Source organism: Abrus precatorius, unplaced genomic scaffold (assembly GCF_003935025.1).
Source record: "Abrus precatorius isolate BTA unplaced genomic scaffold, Abrus_2018 Scaffold9, whole genome shotgun sequence".
In the NCBI taxonomy this organism is placed as follows: Eukaryota; Viridiplantae; Streptophyta; class Magnoliopsida; order Fabales; family Fabaceae; genus Abrus; species Abrus precatorius.
In genome coordinates, this window is record NW_020874439.1 from 11,501,637 (window position 1) to 11,520,701 (window position 19,065).

The 19,065-nt window shown below is 30.9% G+C and overlaps 1 protein-coding gene across 1 annotated transcript; it reads right to left on the reverse strand.

The window, feature by feature from the left end:
• Positions 1-1,462: 1,462 nt before the first annotated feature.
• On the reverse strand, positions 1,463-17,767 carry LOC113849043 (lysine--tRNA ligase, chloroplastic/mitochondrial). The gene is made up of 14 exons (XM_027478603.1): positions 17,494-17,767; positions 16,552-16,770; positions 16,213-16,324; positions 15,321-15,429; positions 14,848-14,905; positions 8,090-8,158; positions 7,258-7,365; positions 6,653-6,745; positions 6,153-6,257; positions 4,191-4,397; positions 3,873-3,967; positions 3,178-3,268; positions 2,441-2,611; positions 1,463-1,824 (listed from the first exon to the last, which is right to left on the reverse strand). The coding sequence occupies exons 1-14, from the start codon at positions 17,713-17,715 to the stop codon at positions 1,732-1,734; spliced, it is 1,752 nt and encodes a 583-aa protein (XP_027334404.1). The 5' UTR covers positions 17,716-17,767; the 3' UTR covers positions 1,463-1,731.
• Between the last annotated feature and the right edge of the window lie 1,298 nt (positions 17,768-19,065).

A 19,065-nucleotide genomic window follows, 5' to 3' on the forward strand; every position in this document is an offset into this window, starting at 1 on the left:
GTTGGTTATATTAAACTTGTTTTACCATCCAATATGTGATGAATTGCTAGGGGTTATTTCTTCAGTTTTTCTTTCTATTTTCTATTTGGAAACAATTTGTTTGAAAGCCATCCATTTTGTTGCCCATGTTCTGAGAAAGTTATTCTAAAAAATTGTGATTATTATATTTTAATTCTTATTTGTTTAATATTTTTGTTTAAAAAATTTATGTGCTTATAGTATTTATTAAAATAAATTTAATAAATATAAGGACTAAAAATAATAAGAATAACTTATATGATCAATATCTTGACTCACCAGTTCATTTGATGCACCAGAATTTTCATGTTGAGATTCTTAAAATTACCGATAACTAATTTTGACAGACAGTATAATCATTGTCAAAAATTAGACAACAACCTAATGAGAAGACAAAAATTGCTTAATTTAAAAAATAAAAAAAAACCAAGGATATGTTTGATTTTTATTTTAAAAACAGTTTTTTTATTTTTAAAAATATAATATAATACAAATTTATATTAAATTTTATTTTTAAAAACAGAAAACTGTTTTTAAAAAGGAAAACAAACACTCTTTAAAATTGCACAATTAAATATTAGAGAATTAAAATTAAATAAACACGAAAAATAGAAGATTAAAAATACAATTTAGCATATAATCAATATCTTGATTATATGATTCATCGGTGAATCACAAATAAACATTATTGAGTTTTTAGATTTAAAATTAACATAATAGCTAGACTTTTTCTTTTTATTTAATTCATGCAGTCAATTAACTTTAAAATTATTAAATTATTCTTCTAGTATAACTAGATTATTTGTACCACACAATTGGTTGATAAAATTAAATATAAATTACTTATAATTTCTTTCTCTCTTTATATATAATTTTTTAAAAAAATACTATGAAAATATCAAATGATAAAATTTTATATCATTAATATTATACTTTTGTAATATAATAAAAATAAATAAATAAATTTATGCTACGCATCTATTCATCATTTTTCACTCCAGTATTAAAAATAATCATTTAAGATTTAAAAGTATAGTTGTGAATATTGGCCACTGTGAAAACATCCTAGCTGAGCTTCTTGGTTTAAATGGCCTCCAAGCTTGGGATGAAGCTTAATCGGAACCTGCAATGCAGGATAGATTGCTTTGAAGTTATTAATCTTATTTCTGGTGATGTTGTTCTCTGTCATAAGTATGCCATCATTAAGTATATCCAATCTTTGCTTTCTTTGGATTGGAGTATCTCTGTTAAGTATACTTTGAGAGAGAATTTTTTGTGCTGATTCCCTAGCTAAGATGGGAGTGGCTAAGTTGGATAAACTTTGTATTCTTCGTCAGCTACCTATGAAATTGAATTAGTGGCTTTTTGCAGATGCATCTTCTATTTACTTTATTAGGTCTTAGCTTCTTTTATTTTCATGTAACAAAAAGACTAGTATAGTTGTGAATTAATTATAGTATTTAGGTAAGATAACAATAAATAAAAGTATTGTTGGAAAAGAACAATTAATCCTTTCTAAATATTTTTAAGGAACAAATGCTTTGATACAAATCAAAACTTCCCAAATAGATACTTTGACAAGGAGGGAGTAATTTTAAGGTTATCTTGTTCTGTGGTACACAGAGAATCCAAATGTAATTTAGGCTACTCAACAATGAAATTTAGAAACAAGCAAATGGTGATGGAGAGAACTGTAATCTCACTAACATATCACTATTGCTGGACCTTGAGTACGGGGAAGGCGATAACATCTCGAATACTGGCAGAATTTGTCAAAAGCATCACGAGCCTATCGATTCCAAGTCCCTGGAAAGAATATTCCCTTCGTAAATGGCAGTTAAAAAGAAGCAAAAAAATCCATAACAAAAGCTACAGCAGGCAACAAAAACAATTTGCTCTTCCACCGTTTGTGGGACAAATAATGTCAACAGAGATTAACACTCAATACTGAGAAGTGATAACATTGATTTGCATACACCGTGATTGTTGATTATTATACATATATCACTCAAACATGCACTAAAGTTTCCCAAATACTTAATAATTCATATGTCTAATGAAAATCACAATTATATTACTTCATAATTCTTCGATAAGAAATGCAATAACACGTTGAAACATCAATTGAAAGATAAAAATTTAGACATGACAATACGTACAATGAAATCATAATTTGACCTTAAAACACTGTATTTCTTAAAATAGTATTTTAAAATGAATTTAAATGGTTATTATAAACCAAAAACGACTTTCCTTAATGACATAAATTTGGAATTCGACCTGCTATCGAGTTATTTTCAAGACAAAAGAATTATTTATTGCATTGGACATAATTCATGGCTTCAATTGGTAAAAAACAGTTTTCATTCTTATCTAGGGCATTCCCACAACTATAGAAAGACACGCAGACTGAATGCAATACCATTCCAGAAGCTGGAGGCATTCCATATTCCAAAGCTGTTAAAAAGTCATCATCAAGAGTCACTTCATACAAGTCATCCTCATTTTCCACTCCTTCCTTCTTATCATCATTTGTCGATACAGCTGCTCTCTTTTTTTCATGCTGTCTAATTTGATCTTCCAAGCGTCCTCTCTGCCAAGTACAAAATATGCAACCATTTTATTTACATCCAACCACTCAAGATTCAATAATTAAGTTGAGACAAGTTTTTGAGTTAAATTGTCCACAAATAATCATTAAACTTCATTCTTATTCGGGACAAGCTGTCATGAACAGAGCCCCAATGTAAATTTCTGGTAGTGTTTGGTACAGATTAACGAAAAATACTCAAATCTTCTGCATATATTAAAATAAGCACCAGTTTAATTATAATGAAGCGCCAAGTTTGACTTGTTTGCCTGCTGATATGTTATCAAGTGTGCCATCCATCTTGTTGAAGTGCAATTGCAGATACAGCAAAAGAACAGGAAAAATAAACTCTTTTCAACTGACAACCACAAAAACTAGGCCTTCTTCAAAACTTACAGAGAATAGTATTTTATATTCATCTTACTAGGATCTGCTTATTTTCTCCTGTTCCCAAGCAGTTTATGATGAGAAATAGCTGATGATGACAAACACTATAGTTTACACTCATTAAAATCTACATAAGCTATGCAGCTTGAACACGAAAAAGATTGAAAACCTTGGAATCTTACCTGATCAATAGGATCAGTCAATTCGGAGAATGCATTGCCTAACTCACGACCACAGATGAAAAGTTCAAATCTCTCAGTCAAACCTGCAGACCTAATAGAGGATCAAGTGTAAGAAGATAATAATCTAGAAACAGAAAACGTGTATCACTTTCTCATTGAGTTTGATTATGATGTCCTTACAATAAATTTTATCAGTGCATGCCAGAAAATATGTAGTCAAACATGAATATCAACAATCCTTTCATAAATATTAGCTGCTAGAAGAAGGAAAAGAATAGTTTCTCTTAAGCCATAAATGTAAATCTCAAAACCATAAACCCAGAAAGTCAATATTGAGTTTATCTTTCCATATGTGAATAACCTTCTCGCTGTCAACATAATGAAGGAACAGGGGAATGGCTCAAGGGCAGAAGAAAGATCATGGAAGCATTTCAAGTGCCAGTAGAACTCAATTATAATAATTTAGGAACAATTCCCTCGATGGATTGGATAGTTTTACTGCTGTGATGACAGAAAAGGGAAAGCCAATTGATAACCACAAATATTATCTTCATTAAGTAGTAGAAAGTTGTCGAAGAATGATATACCCTTTATGAATCCTAAGTTCTAACAGATTAATATTTCATGGTAGTTTAACTCAACGACTTTAATAACAGCAAATAGCATTATTTGATTTTTTTTAAAAATGTTTCTACCTTCGATGTGATTTGGCCAGTGGAGATATCTCAATTGGATAGTCTAAAACAAATGTAGGTTGGATGAGCTTTGGTTCTACAAAAATTTCAAAAATCTAAATAACAAAAGAAAAACAATTTGGTTAGTGTATGCAAGTCAATTTGACACTATAGCATGCAAAAAATGCAATCAGAAAGGGATGTCAATATATAGATCATCACCTCAAAAGAATAAGTGTGATTACTTGCAAGATGAACAGCATTATCAAATGAAATGAATAAAAAAAATGGATGCTCATGAGTCATATGTCAGGAAGAAAAATGGTGAAGCCCATCAACCTCGTTAAGGAGGTGGCCAATGGATTGGCATGCTTCAATGGAGCCTTTATCCTTGTTTTCAAGATTCTTTCCAAGGGTACCCAGAGTAACTTGCTTTGCAACCTCAAGATCATTTCCCAATTCATTGAAATCAATCCCAGCAGTTTCTTTAACAAGGTTGTGCATGGTCTCCCTCCTCCAGGGCCTTTCCAGAGATACCTCAACTCCCTAAATGGCATCATTAGACCAATTTCAACAGTTTTGTTATAAAGAAAGAAATTTCATAAGAATGTCATCACTCATCAAACACCAGTGCAAGAGAAATGTGAAAGCTAAAGTGAAAATACAATTAGGAGTGATATTGGATAGAAAATTCATTAGGAGTGGTTTAAGAAAATTTTAACACTAAAGACCATGTTGAGGTTCACTAAACTAGCAGTTCAATTTCCAATTTAATGCTAGTAAATGCAAAACATGATAAATCATCATTGAAGGAACTAAATGAAAAAGGTAATGTCTAAAAATTTTAAAATTCCATTCAAAGCTTTAAATCAATATGTATACATAATATTGGTAAGGTGAAAATAGTAGGGTAGGTGGGGAGAAAGCACAAATTTGAAGGGTTTGGTGCTAGTGTGATGCTTGCATGGTGACCTAGGTACCACACCAAGCAGCACCTGGGCACCATACCAGCCTAGCCCAGGCACCCAACACCAGTTAGACAGCCCACCTGGTACCAGCGTCAGTTGGACAACCCATCAAGCACTGGCAAGACACACAAACACACACATACATATATATGCTAAAGGAAAGGATGGTGAAGCCACATTTTTTAAGAGAAAACAGAATACAATAGATGCCCTCACTTTCAAGGACACTGTTATTATATAGGGCTGGATAAACATTCATCTACAGCTATAAATATCTGAGGATTTTAATTTTCTGATGTCATTTTTGTTGCAAGAAAAAATAATATAAATTTTGCATTAAATGTAAGAAGAAAAAATAATTTATTCTACTAAATAAACGAAACATGATTGAGAATTTGTTTACATTTTTTGTAAAAAGATAAAAAAACTACAAAATTTTAAGAAAAAAATTGATGCATGGTTTTGGAATTTATCCAAGTCAAGATCTTTTTATTTGTTTTCAATTAATTTTCATGTGTTAAGAAATTTGGCTCTTACTCCCAAAAGTTAGCTCATACGAGGAAGACTACACAAGTCTTAATAAGAAGTATTTTGGCTGTATTCCTAGCCAACGTGGGATATCTTAACTCACCCCCTCACGCCCAAAGCTGAATATCTAGTTCGTGAAGTTTGCAAGACTAGACATCTGCGGTTGGTCCGATAGGACTAGACACGTGTAAGCAGTCCAACATTCAAATTGGATAGGCTCGGATACCATGTTAAGAAACTTGAACCTAACTCACTCCCAAAAGCTAACTTATAAGAGGACTACTCAAGTTCTTATGAGGAGTATTTTGGCTCTATTCCTAGCTAATGTGAGACATTTTAACAATATGTTTGGCTTTAGAGCCATTATTTTATATGGCTTTTATATGAGTACTGATATTGATCAAAAGATAACATAATAAACTATTATAAATTTTGATAAAATAGTAAATTATTTTTAATAACATCTTGTTAAATTTGATTAAGGGATATCTACTATTTGCTGATAAGCACAAATAAGAAGTTAAAATTAAACGCTTTTATTGCAAGAGAAAACATTTATTATATTGAAAACACACAACAGTCATTCAATATTTTCTTTTTAAAGTAAATTTGGGGTCCGCTTGGCGTACAAGATAAGATAAAAAAAGGATAGGATATGAGAGTTGGATTAGAGAAGTATAGGCTCTTATCTTATTTTACATTTGGTGCATACAAAAATAATTCCCAATCTCAGCACCTTAGGCATCCTTTCTACTACCTCTAACCAATTGAATTCTTGGTTATATTTAGTATGAACAATGTCTACCTGATAATCAATGGTAAGCTTCCCATGAACTGCAAGAGCACATTGAGTGACAATCTCCTCTGCCATATTCATCATGCTTTGATAATCTGAGTATGCTTCATACATCTAAAGTTTAACGAATATCAATACATATCAGAATGTAATTCAAGATATAATGTGAATTATCAAATGCATATTAAAATATCAACTACCAAGTAATCAATGTAAACACCACTAGCTTGAAAGTTTAAGCTATGACAAGATTAGGGGAAATGTTATATATTCTCTTACACATACTAAAACTAACTTAGGATTCTTAGGGTACATTCAAAACAAGAAGTCTTGATCCATGTCAGGATTTGACAAAGTTTTATGTTGATTAACTGACACACCTATTTTCTTTTATTTGATCTTAGTACTGGCTATGTAAAGATTGGAAATAAAGCATGATATTCAGAATAACAACATCGAATGAAATAACGGAAGCTTAAAACTTTTTCCTTCTAAAATCTTTAATTTACCTCTATAGTTGTAAATTCAGGATTATGTCGAGTTGAAATTCCTTCATTTCTAAATATTCGACCAATCTCATATACTTTCTCAAACCCACCCACCTGCCATTAAAAAACATTAAAATGGTGAACAACTTCAGTAAATCAATAACATCCCTGTTTACCAAGCCAATTTCAAATTTATAGCTCGAAGAAGTCCCCTCTATGTCTACACCACATTCAAGACAGGATTTTCAAAATGTTTGCAACTAAAATAAATGAAATTATCCTTAAACAGAAAAGACTACATTTTCTAATTGTTAGCTTTGTAAAAAAAAGATCAATATTTCAGGATGCCTAAGAATTTTCAAAATTTGATAAAAGAAACAAGATCTTGACTAGTAATCTTATTCATTTGCACTACATTCAAGGTGAATATTTAATACTCAGCATATCTGACTTTGTTAAACAAAGCATTACACACTTTCTATGTAAAATATAAAGAGGGTAATCCTTTAATACTTCCTTCTAAAGTTAAGAGTATAAAAAAAAATTAAAAAGAATGCTTTTGCAAGCTCTTTTCTGAATGCAGACCTAAGAAGGACTTCCTATACAACAAATATTTCAAATCTCACCAGCATTCTCTTTAGATGTAATTCAGTTGCAATTCTCAGATATAAGTCCCTTCCGAGAGAATTATGGTATGTAATAAACGGTCTGGCTTCTGCTCCCCCAGCTGCACCCTAGTCAATGAAATTAATCAGGGGAAAAAAGTTTCCAGGTAAAAATGTCAGACACCTTATATATAATATTAGTAGATGCTATTGAGAGTCAAGACAGAATGAGCATATGGGCACAATCCAACATAAGGACTGATATTTTGAAAAATGTATCCAGTTACTACATCGGCAAATTTCATATAATTTTATTAGTACATTTAAGGCACAGGAATACTCAAAAAGAAAAGGAAAAAGAGGAGTTAGTGAATTACAACAGAAGCAAATATGAGAGCAGCAAGGCATAAATACCAACATGGTGGAAAAATAAATTTCTAAAACAAAAGGCTATTAGATAAATAATTAGCAGTAGCATGGCTATAGTACATCTGAGATTTAGCACTGATTGATAATGAAGGATCCAAATAAACTCAGGAAACAGGCAAAAAATAAAACAGAGTAGACACAGGTCACACATATAACCAAAAAAGTTAGCTTTGTGAAAATCACATCCAAGGCATAATCACCAGTATAAGATTGACAAGTGCCATAATGACATTCAATTGAAATCTTATAACCCCTATCTCATTCGGATATGTTGGATATCACAATTATTTCTGAAAGATCAATGCTCTTTGCATTTTATAAATATTAAATGATAATATATATCACATGACTAGCACAGTCCCCAAATATTTAGAAGGTACATTTTTACATTAAAGAAAGTGTATGTACATTAAAATCAACAAACCTGCAAAACTGGAGTTTCAACTTCGACAAAACCTAAGGAATCCATTGTCCTCCGTATCTCTGATACAACCTGTTAGAGTGGAATTGATTAGAATATTAATATGAATAAGAGCTATCAGCTCAGGTAATACAAAAGTGAAGAAGCATATTATTTTATTAATCTTCCTGAAAGAAGCAGAGAAGGTGGTGAACCTATGATCTCTAAAACCAAAATTCTAAAATTTCTTTCAAATCAAATCAATACAATCTCTCGGACTGGCTAGAGGGTTTACTCAAAAGAAGAAGAAAACTTTTGTCCATATGCTTGGAGCATGTTGGAGTCAAGTGTGAATTAGTCCCACATGGAATAGAATATCAGCAAATTAGGAGTTTATAAAGAGATGGACTCATATACCTACTGCCTTAAGGTTTTTGAGTTGCATTGTAGTGTCCTACTCATTGTAAGGCTCCCTACCTAAATACTCTCCAACCCAACAGAGCATAACTCTCATATCTTTAAGAAAGTTTGATAAGTCTATATTTTGGCATATTTTTATAACTTATATATATCGTAACCATTATTTTATTAAGTTTTTCCACTGATTTTTATATTAATTGTGCAATTAAGCATTAGAAGGTCATAACTGAATTTTGGAGGCATCTTGGACCCAAATTGAATGAAAAATAGGACTTTGCCGCAATAAGCACACCTATACTTCAACAACCAGCATTGGAGTGCTTTGAGCCACATGCACAGCTGTGCTTATGATCTTCTACAGCCGTGTTTGCCTTCAAGAGATCCAACTTTGAAGAAATATTAAGATTTTGAAACCTTATTTAAAGACCCTCATGAGTCACGACTTAGACATCTACAATCTTGGTTTTGGTTAGATACTTACGATTATTGAAGCTTTAGAAGCGTGTTTTGGAGTCAAGAGCATTATTTATCTTTTATTCATTGTCAACTCTTCTAATTTGCATTTACTTTTCGAATAACTATAAATTAATTTATTGTTTTGATTTTCTATTATATTATTTCTAGTTAAATTATTGTTAGGGCTATGGTGAATCATTTACATGACTTTATGGAATCTTTGTGATTAATGATAATTTTATGTTTTCTTTCATGGTCATGCAAGACTTTAAAACAAAGGATTAGGTAGACCAAACTTAGATCATTTTTTTCAATTGTTATTAAATTAACAGCTCATAAACTTTATATGATTTCTTTTTTTTTACCTTGCATGACCATTGAAGATAATAACCTAAGAAAAAGACTATTAAAATTGCATTACCATTAGATGTTAATAAATTTAGTATGAATGATTGACAATCATAAAGAAACTAAAATTGAAATTAATTTAAAAGTGAATATAGAGAAGTGTAAAGATAAAACCATACACTTTAAGTTCTTCTCAATTAGTTTATTGTTAGAAGATACACTATTTCAAATTTTTTTAATTACTTATATATTTAAATTCTTATATTTTTTAATTATTTATATATTTAAATTCTTATTTTATTTCATTCTACATCATTTAAGTTCAAATAATTAAAGTAAGATATTCTCAATGCTTGAAATAATCTTTATAAGACGATATTCTGGAAATTTATTTTATAAATTTTTTTTTACTTTCCAAAAGATACACTTATCCATAAACAAGTTTTTAGCATCGTTGTTGGGAAAAAGTTGTTGGGAGCCCTTAAGAATAACAAAGGAGTTAGTGCACGGAGCATTGATGATATCAAGGGCCTTAACCCATCCATATGTACACATCAAAATCACTTGAAGGAAGAATCATTCCTAACTGATGGGCTAGAAGGACAACTGCATATTAAGGGAATAACCTCTGAGATTTATGTCTTCTTTCCACCAACACCTAATAGGACTGTAAGGATTGTAATATTAAGCAAACACTCATAGGAGGCAACCTGCATATTTCATTTCAATTTTATTACCTTTCTTTACTTATTTTACATTTGTTTTGTTTACTATTTTTCTTAGGATGAAGAATAAGCATATTAAAAACTCAAAGGAGTCGAGTTGATCAAACTATCATGCATGTTTTTGGACCTGTGCAATATACATGCCTGTGCATGTAGCCGTGATAGGAAAATTAAAGTTTTATACTGCGAGCATGGGCGTGCACAAGGTGCAACATGATCGTGCTACGCCATCAAAGGCTGATGTGTCCAAGGAACCCCATTTTGTGATGGGACCCAAACCCACAATGAAAGCCTCTTGGATGCAAGTCTGATGAAGCCCACTGTTTGGCAGGTTTATTCACGTAAGAAGAAATCCAATAAATAATTAGTAACAAGGGCTTATTAGGATTAGGAAGTTAGTTAGGATCTTGAATAAGATAAGTTTGGGATAGTTTGTTAGAAGAGATAAGGATTATATTAGTTTAGCTATCCTTTATTTAAGAAGTCAATTTTGATTATTAAGGGCAGTTTTTAGTTTTCTTTGAATAAGAGAATAGAGAATTTCATTCTCTGGGAGGAGCTATCGCTGGAGCAGATTCTTGTAATCCTAATTTTGCAAATAATTAATAAAAGCTCTATTTTCTTCTTTAATCCTCTCTGAATTTTGTGTTTGGACTCTAACATCTTGCCTCCCAAATAGGCACTTTCAACAAACTTATCGGGGAGTCCCTTTCTTTTCTATTCTAATTGACCTCTTCACATGCATTTAATTCTTCCAAACATTGAAAAAAATGTTTTGCTTTAAGTATGAGGGGGGTCCTAATAACATAATTGTTATTATATATTCTTAAATAAATGTTTGTGTCCTTTCTCTTGATAATTTGAAAACTTTTATCTTAAAGAAACCCAATTTTCTTAAATAAAAGAGTATGTTAAGTGATTATTACTGAAATAAGATTTTCATTCAGAAAATGATAATTAACTAATTCTCTACTTTTCTGCTTTACATTAAACTTTAACTCATAAATGTGAGTTTTGAGCCTTTATAAGAATTTTTATCCTAACTTAACCAATGATACTTCTTTTTTCACTATTTTGTGTGATTATTCCTTTAGGATTTGTACTCTTGAACTTAATTTGTAACCGACTTGAGACTACTCTTTTTGATTGCATGTTTAATATGATTGAGGTATAATAGAATTTTTATTTTTGGCCTTTAGCTTGTTTGAGAAACACCTAGTTTCCTCCCTTGAGCTTGATTAATTAATTTTCTCTTAGTCCCCTTGCATTAAATTATATAAAATATTTTTTATAATATTGAGTTTATGAATGGAGCAATTGGGTTGAATTGTTTAAGTAGCAAGATATATTATATGAGTTCTCCTCTACTACTTTTCACATTTGCAAACATAAAAGAGAATGAAAAAAATAACAAAAAGAAAAGAAAAAAGGTTATAAATGAATGAAATGAAGGAGTGAAAAAATTGATTCAATGTGAAATATAAAAATTACTCCAAGATCTTCGTTTATAGACTAAGGAGAAATTTGTTAATTGTCATGATTTATTATCCTTTTGTATATTTTTTTCATTTATTTATCTCACCCTCAATTATTAAAACACTTTGGCTACATTACAACCTGAAAAAGAACTCCTAATTTTTACTTGCATTCAATTTACTTAGTAGAAAATTAGTTTATAATTAAACATATGGTAGTACCCTCCTCTTTGAAGGAACTAACTAATATCTCCTTTGTCCTAAGACACTTAGAGAAAGGGGAAAGTAAAGCACTCCAGTCTGACATTTGAGTGAGAAGTTAGGATATATAAGATTCTAATTGGAAAATCTTTGGATTACTTATGCTCAGTGATATTACTCTTTTTATTCTTTTAATCTCATTTGTTTCAGGTTCCTTATTGTGGTGATATGTTTCAAGCTATTATCTTATTCTTAACCAAGACTTTGCTTGAGTGAGAAGTTAGTGTAAATCACGAGCATTTTAGTTTTTTAAGAGGGTCTCTCTAAGTCATGCTAAGAAATTGATGCATGTGTAATTTTCATACTATTCATATTAGGATTAGCAACTAATTTTCATATTTTTATGTATTTACAATTCATTTTAGTGTGCATTTTGTTTATTAGTGTTGAAAAGGAAGAGGAACGAGAGACATAGGATGAAATCATGAGTCTAAACTACACAACAAAGTATATATTTATAATAAGAATCATTAATACAAGAATTAAATGGATATATAGCTACCTAATTACCATAATTGTAAAGATATAACTTTCCTTATTTACAACATTACTATAACTACATAATTCTAAGACTCTCTTAAGCTGAAGCATATAAATTATATGCACCACAACACATATAATTAATACAAAGACCTCGAAATGACTTGGTAAAGACATCTAACATTCAATCATTTGAATTAACAAAACTAGTAGTGGTGTTTCTAAATAAGATTTTCTCTCTAATGAATGACAGTATATTGCAAGGTTACTAGATTATCATAGATAAGTGTAGTTTGGGTAACCTTCCCAAAACTTAGTTCTTTGAGCAATTATTTAAGCTAAATAAGTTCACAAGTGACTCAAGTCATGCCTCAATACTCTTCTTTTACACTAAATTCTGTCAATCATACTTTGTTTCTTGCTTTTCCAAGAAATCAAATTACCAACAATAAGGATTCAATAACTAGACATAAACCCCCTGTCACTAGAAGATCATGCCCAATCTACATATAAATACTCCACAACATAGGTATGTCCTTTGTTTTTCATATAAAAGACCTTTTCTTGACACTCAATTAGTATATTTCTGGGTACAAATTATTGCATCCCAATAAGAGTTAAGGAATTAACTCACCACGCTAATTGCAAATGTGGATCTAAAAGTGGCTCTCTCTAACTTGGCAAAAGTTTGGTAATAGGAGACGAATTATGAGTAGAGAGTATATTTTTATAAAAAGCAATAAGGACTTAGTCTAAGGAGACAAGAGACTTCTTGGAAGGGAAAGGAGCAAGATATCAAGTATCATTGCCACATTTCATCAAGCATTACCAGTCTCCAACCAGGACATGAGAGAGCATCACCTATAATCATAGAAATAAAAATAGAAGAAAAGAAAGATAGACAAGTATAATGGAAATGAGACAATTGATACTAAGTCAGAAACATAATGAAGAGACAAATTACGAGTAGAGCATAGACCTTTATAAAAGGCAATCGGGTCAAATTCAAAGAATGTGACATCAATCGAGACCAAATAATGATGAAGGGTCAATGAATAACATTTATAACTTTTCTGAGACCTAGTGTAACCAAGAAAGAACACATTTGTGAGAATAATGTAAGAGTTTATCAAGTCCAAGACTAAGGTTATGAACAAAACAAGTGAACTCAAAGACATGAGAAGGTGAAAATTGAAGAAATTGATGAGAATACAAGTCCTCCCACACCACAGATTCTCACATCCTTTATTTTCCTCCTTTTATGCCATGTGTTCTATTTGTTACAATTTAGCATGACAAAATTCGCCACATCATTTCCTCTGCTATCATTATACCTTATCTCCCTTCTACAATACACTTGCATGGGAGACCTATTAGGGGGCCCATCAATACCCCCTTCAATGAGCTGCATCTTGTCTCAAGGTGAAATTCCAGAAAAGTGTTGTGAACCTGATCACAGTTTTCCCAGGTGCTGTCTTTGGTGGGCAAGTGAGCCCATTTGATAAGGACCTCCATAGACCCATTTAACAGTTTCCTCACGGCCAACACTGCTTTGGGCTCCACTTGCACCTCCAAATCTTCTGCTAGAAATAGTGCAAGGGACTGGCTAGGTTGACTTGCTGGGAGAGCTCTCATAAGTTGTGAAACATGGAAAATAGGATGTAGCCTTGAAGATTCATGGGAGGCCCATTAGGTGGCCCACGTACCCAATAAATCAGAATAAAATAGAGATAGAAAAGATAAAAAGAAAGAATTGAAGAATGCAATTAGATTAGAAATTGATCAGCTTTGCTGCCTTAGTATTTTCTATTTTCTTGGTTGCTGTGTTTTTCACTTAACTTAAGAAGGATCCCTCATCCTCCAAAGTTATTGTAATATCTTCTCTTTCTCTTAAAGAAATTATTCTTTTCGTAAAAACAAAGATTAAAATTGTTACCAGAGAAGTAGAAAATATTTTAGAGAATAGAACTGTATTAAGCTTTAGAATTTAGCCTTGCTGTAACTGTATCATGTAGTTATAGATCAAGCTGTTTGCTCAGTTGTCATATTCTGTTACACAGCTGTTATATCATGTCACAGTTGTCAACAGATCTGAAAAATGAGTAGCTTATATATAGTTGATCATCATAAACACTGTAACTTTTTCAGAATTTTGTATTCAGTTTACACTCAATAATATTCCCTCAGCTTCTCCCCTCTATATATGTATCTATCTATCAACTATAAAGGATAAGATATATATCAAAGCATAGGGAATAAAAAGGAAACAAAAGAAAAAGAATAAAAAAATGTCCAACTTGTCAATGAACTAACTCTCTCAAATCAAAAGTTTATGTTGATTGTGAAGGCAAGTGAATGGTTTTATATAACATCTCTAACATATCCTATCACACGAGCTATTAGGGCTTGAAGCATTGGAAAAGTATAGAAAAATACAACAACAACAATCAAACCTTATCCCACTAGGTGAGGTTGGCTACGTGGAAAAAGTACAGAAAAATATGCAGATAAATAAACTTTATGAATCTACAATAAGTTACAATATTTTAACATTAAAACTAAACAATTGAATAACATTGGTTTTAAACTCCCAAAGAAAGTTTGGAAGATGAATCACCTTTGCTCTCTTACGGAATACATCTGCAACCTCTGGATTTGAAATCATATCTACATACCTAACCACAAACCCACAACAAACATGAAGAAGAGACATTTAAACTCAAGGACTAGCCAAATCTGAGTCCAAGAGTGGAATGGACAATTAGAGATGACATGGACCAAAGAAGTAAAAAGAAATAACAGCATAACAATAAAAATGAAAGAAAGAATAAGTTATAGTTCATAAAATAAGAACAAATAATAAAATCTGTTAAAAATGTTAAAAGATGAAAATATTTATTAGAGACAAGAAAGAAGGAAGAACAGTAGATGTAGATATTCTCTTACAAAAATAAAATAAACTAGAAAAAGAGCAATACCTAGAAAGAATTGTAGTTGTAGTCACTAATAAATACCAAATGCATTAGTATATAATGGTAATTTCAATTAGTAAATGAGAAACAAATAGAAAATATTAAAGCATGAGCTTACCTCTGACGATAACGTTTATCTATGTCAGTTAGTCCATGATATTTGTCAGGCAGGGGAAGCAGAGATTTTGTAAGGATTGCAAAAGATAGCACACACACAGAAAGTTCTCCTGAAGACAGACCAAAGAAAATATGTGGTAAACTGTTTAATAACTATAGATTGGCATTTGTCAAATGCATATTTGTCCCAGACGAGAAAGGATATCAATCTTAAAATGTGTTGACGACTATTTGATAATCAATCAGCCATTATCATAACTAGTTCTGGGTGATTACTTTACAAAACATATGAAAAAATAATTACAGGAATGACATATACTAGAAATCTGCAGCAGATAGACATTAATAAGGCAAAAGAAAACCGTGTCAAAACCAAAGATAGCTAAGAAAACTCTAGTTGAATATAATAAAACAACTATTTGCAATTCTTTTCACCAACAAGAAATTCTCTAACAAACATTGTTTGGTTTAATCTAGCTAGAGACAGTTTTGAGACTTCCAATTTGAGTAAGCATATTGTTACGTAGCAACCTTTTTTTACCTATAAAGAGAAATGCCTCTTGAAAAATAGCAATGTCCCTAAAGTCTCATCTTCACTTATATACTAGAGTTTGCATAAATGATGTCAGCATCTTAACTTTACACATAAATAACCATAATATGAGCACATGCACATGAATTCACAAGCATACAAATCATAGAAGTAAAGCAAGCTCATATCTCTGTTCCTATTGAGCTAATACATAAAACACATGAAAATCTGGGATAAAGTATAACTTTTGAGCTCAAGATATAGCATGTTGCAAATGCAAGACATATCAATTTACTAAAAACCTATTTCTTGCCTCATAAAGAAAAAGAAAATTCACTCAATATGTCAACTAGATAAATACCTTTCTCCGTGCGTTTTATTGTTCCTCTTGCACCTAGTATATCACCAATATCAACATGTGCCTTCAATTGCTCAAACTGATCACCAATTAGTCTCTCCTTATCACAATAGAGCTGAAATCATAGATTTTAACAACTTCAGTCAGCAGCTCTTCATAGCATTTACTTTAAAGAAGGGAGAAGATCTCTACCTTATCTATTGATAAAAAATGCAACTTAACAATTAAGACTCAAATAAAAATGGTGAAACAAAGTATCATACCATAAACTTAAAAGTCAAACAAGTCTTATTTCAAAGTTACCATGAATGTAGAAAAAACAACAAAAGTGTAAAACGAAACCTGAACTGTCCCTGAATCATCTCTTAGTGTCAAAAAGGCAAGCTTTCCAAATGCCCTTCTGGCAATAATTCTTCCCGCAACAGATACATGATCAATCTCACTATTTCTTTCCTCGCCATTTTCTAAATCACTATATATATTTTGCAGCTGATTAGCACCGTGAGTTTTGTCCCATCCATAAGCATAAGGATCAAGCCCCTTGCTTCTCAATTCTTCAACCTACAAACAACCGTAAAAAATAGTAAGCGTTTCTTCAAATGAGAAGGTAATCTCAAATTAAAGAGCATAAGTTTATTAGTCCTCTGACAAGCAAGTAAAGTACAACCAAAATCTATCACATTGTCCAAATCAAACTATCCATAATTGAAGAAAGAGTCACCCAATCCCACCCCAAGCAACAATATTGATAAGCAAGTATAGTCCAACCAAAATCTATCACATTGTCCAAATCAAACTATCCATAATTGAAGAAAGTCACCCAATCCCACCCCAAGCAACAATATTGATAACATGTAAACTATGTTCAATTTTCCATGATATACCCTAGCAAAAAAAAAAATGTTTCTAAATAAAATTAGTCTTAAAGAATAAAAAAGAGTAAAACAAAAGGATGGAATTCTCAAATCCTTCCCCCCCCCCCCCAAAAAATCAAATTTTCAAGCTTTTCTCTTTAACTTCCCTCCATAGTTTTCCAGAAACTTTAAACAGTTCGAGAAAACAAAATAATTTAGACAAGCAGATAACAAAATTAACTACAAAGCAATCAATCCTATATTGAAGTTCAACTAACAACCGCACAATGTGCATGTTTCAAATTCCAAACTCAACTTTAATTCAGCTTCATCGCATCGCTCACCACACACACAGAACACAGCAATTAAAAGAAAACAGAAGAAAACGACGATGTTGCAAGTGCTAGCGAAGCGAGAATCGCATACATACCTTCTTCAAGCGGATGGCTCGAACGGCGTCCCTGTCGGAGGTCGAAGTGGTTGACGGCGATGAAGAACTCCGGCGGTTTCTGCCGGCGGCTCTGGCGTCGGTGGTGGCGGAGGAAGAGCATGAGCGGAGAAGGAGCGTGCGAGGTGTTCGACGAAATGCGGGAGAGTGAAAGAAGTGTTTGAGAGGGTGACAAGATAGATTCCATAGTCTTAGCGCTTCCATTCTCTCTCACAATTGACTCCTCCCAAAATCTGTTAACGTGGACGACTATGATGTCATATACCACATAGAAAATTTTATTTTATCCTAAAAGTATTATTTAATAAATTTTTTAATAATATATTTTATATATTGTCTCATTTAAATACCTATTTTCATAATTAAATTCTGACTAATAGTTTATTATAATATACTTTTAATTTGTTGGCACTCTATTTCTATACCTGCATGCTTTTCTAAGCCTCTGTTTTCTTTTCCATTATTATTTTTTTTAGAGTGTTTATTGTTACTATTGTTTATTATCATACTTCATTTGATATTTTTATTTAAATATTATTAATAATAATTTAATTAATCAATAAAAATTATTAAAATTTATTGAAAAGAGTGTAGTAAGAGACATTTGGGTGTAAGTAGACACACCGTTATTTGCTGAAGTGAATATTTCATAGATCAATTATATAGTTAATTAAGTATGCAAGCATTAACTAAAAAAAATTAACTATTTAAGTTACCCAACAAATAATAATATATATTAATATCTTATATTTTATTTTGTTTTATCATTAATAAAAGATTAAATATACGCATAAAAGTGTATTTTATTTTCCTTTAGTTCTCTTACTATTTTGTTGCATGGATGACAAATGAGGATAAGATAATTTATTTGTTCAACTCTTTGCTTTTGCATTTTTGTATAAACAAATAGTTGATATAAGTTACTTGTCATAATCTTCTTTACATAGGGCTAGTTTCTTTATTATTTGATAACATGCTTTCTACTCGAACTGTTTTACCTGTAATTGTTTATACTAAAATACTTGATAGTCCACGGTTAAAATAAGTATAATAATTAAAGATTCAATTATAATTAAAAATTAAAATAGTATGTAAATTATATTTACTCTTATATTTTTAATAATTTAATATAAAAAATATTTTTTTATTAATTCAACCGTTAAATTATAATTATATTTTTATATTATTTTGTCAAATTTGATCAAAATTAAACATTTAAAATATTGTTATAAAAAAGTCTTTATTTTCATACATTTCAAAAAAATATTATATACGTTAATATTTTTATGTATATAAATAACATATCAAATAATTTTGAATAATTTTAAAGTTTGTAAATACAAGTTGTTAAACTTATTAGTATAAGTTAGATAATATTAAAAATAAAAAACACATTTAAATAGTCAAATTAATATAGTATCAAAGTTCTAAATTAAGTTAAAATTACACGTATAAGATTAAATATTCAAATTATAAGGTTATATAACACAAGTTTATGAAATGAATAACAAAAAATTTTAAACATATAAGTCATCATTTTTCTGGTTTTATCAT

Excerpts from the sequence above, each read along its gene's own strand:
- LOC113849043 (XM_027478603.1), bottom strand. The coding sequence starts at position 17,715 with ATGGAAGCGCTAAGACTATGGAATCTATCTTGTCACCCTCTCAAACAC. Across the intron at positions 7,366-8,089 it reads TTGAAACTCCAGTTTTGCAG|GGTGCAGCTGGGGGAGCAGA; the intron begins GTTTGTTGATTT and ends TTCATTGACTAG. Across the intron at positions 2,612-3,177 it reads TGACTGATCCTATTGATCAG|AGAGGACGCTTGGAAGATCA; the intron begins GTAAGATTCCAA and ends TGTACTTGGCAG.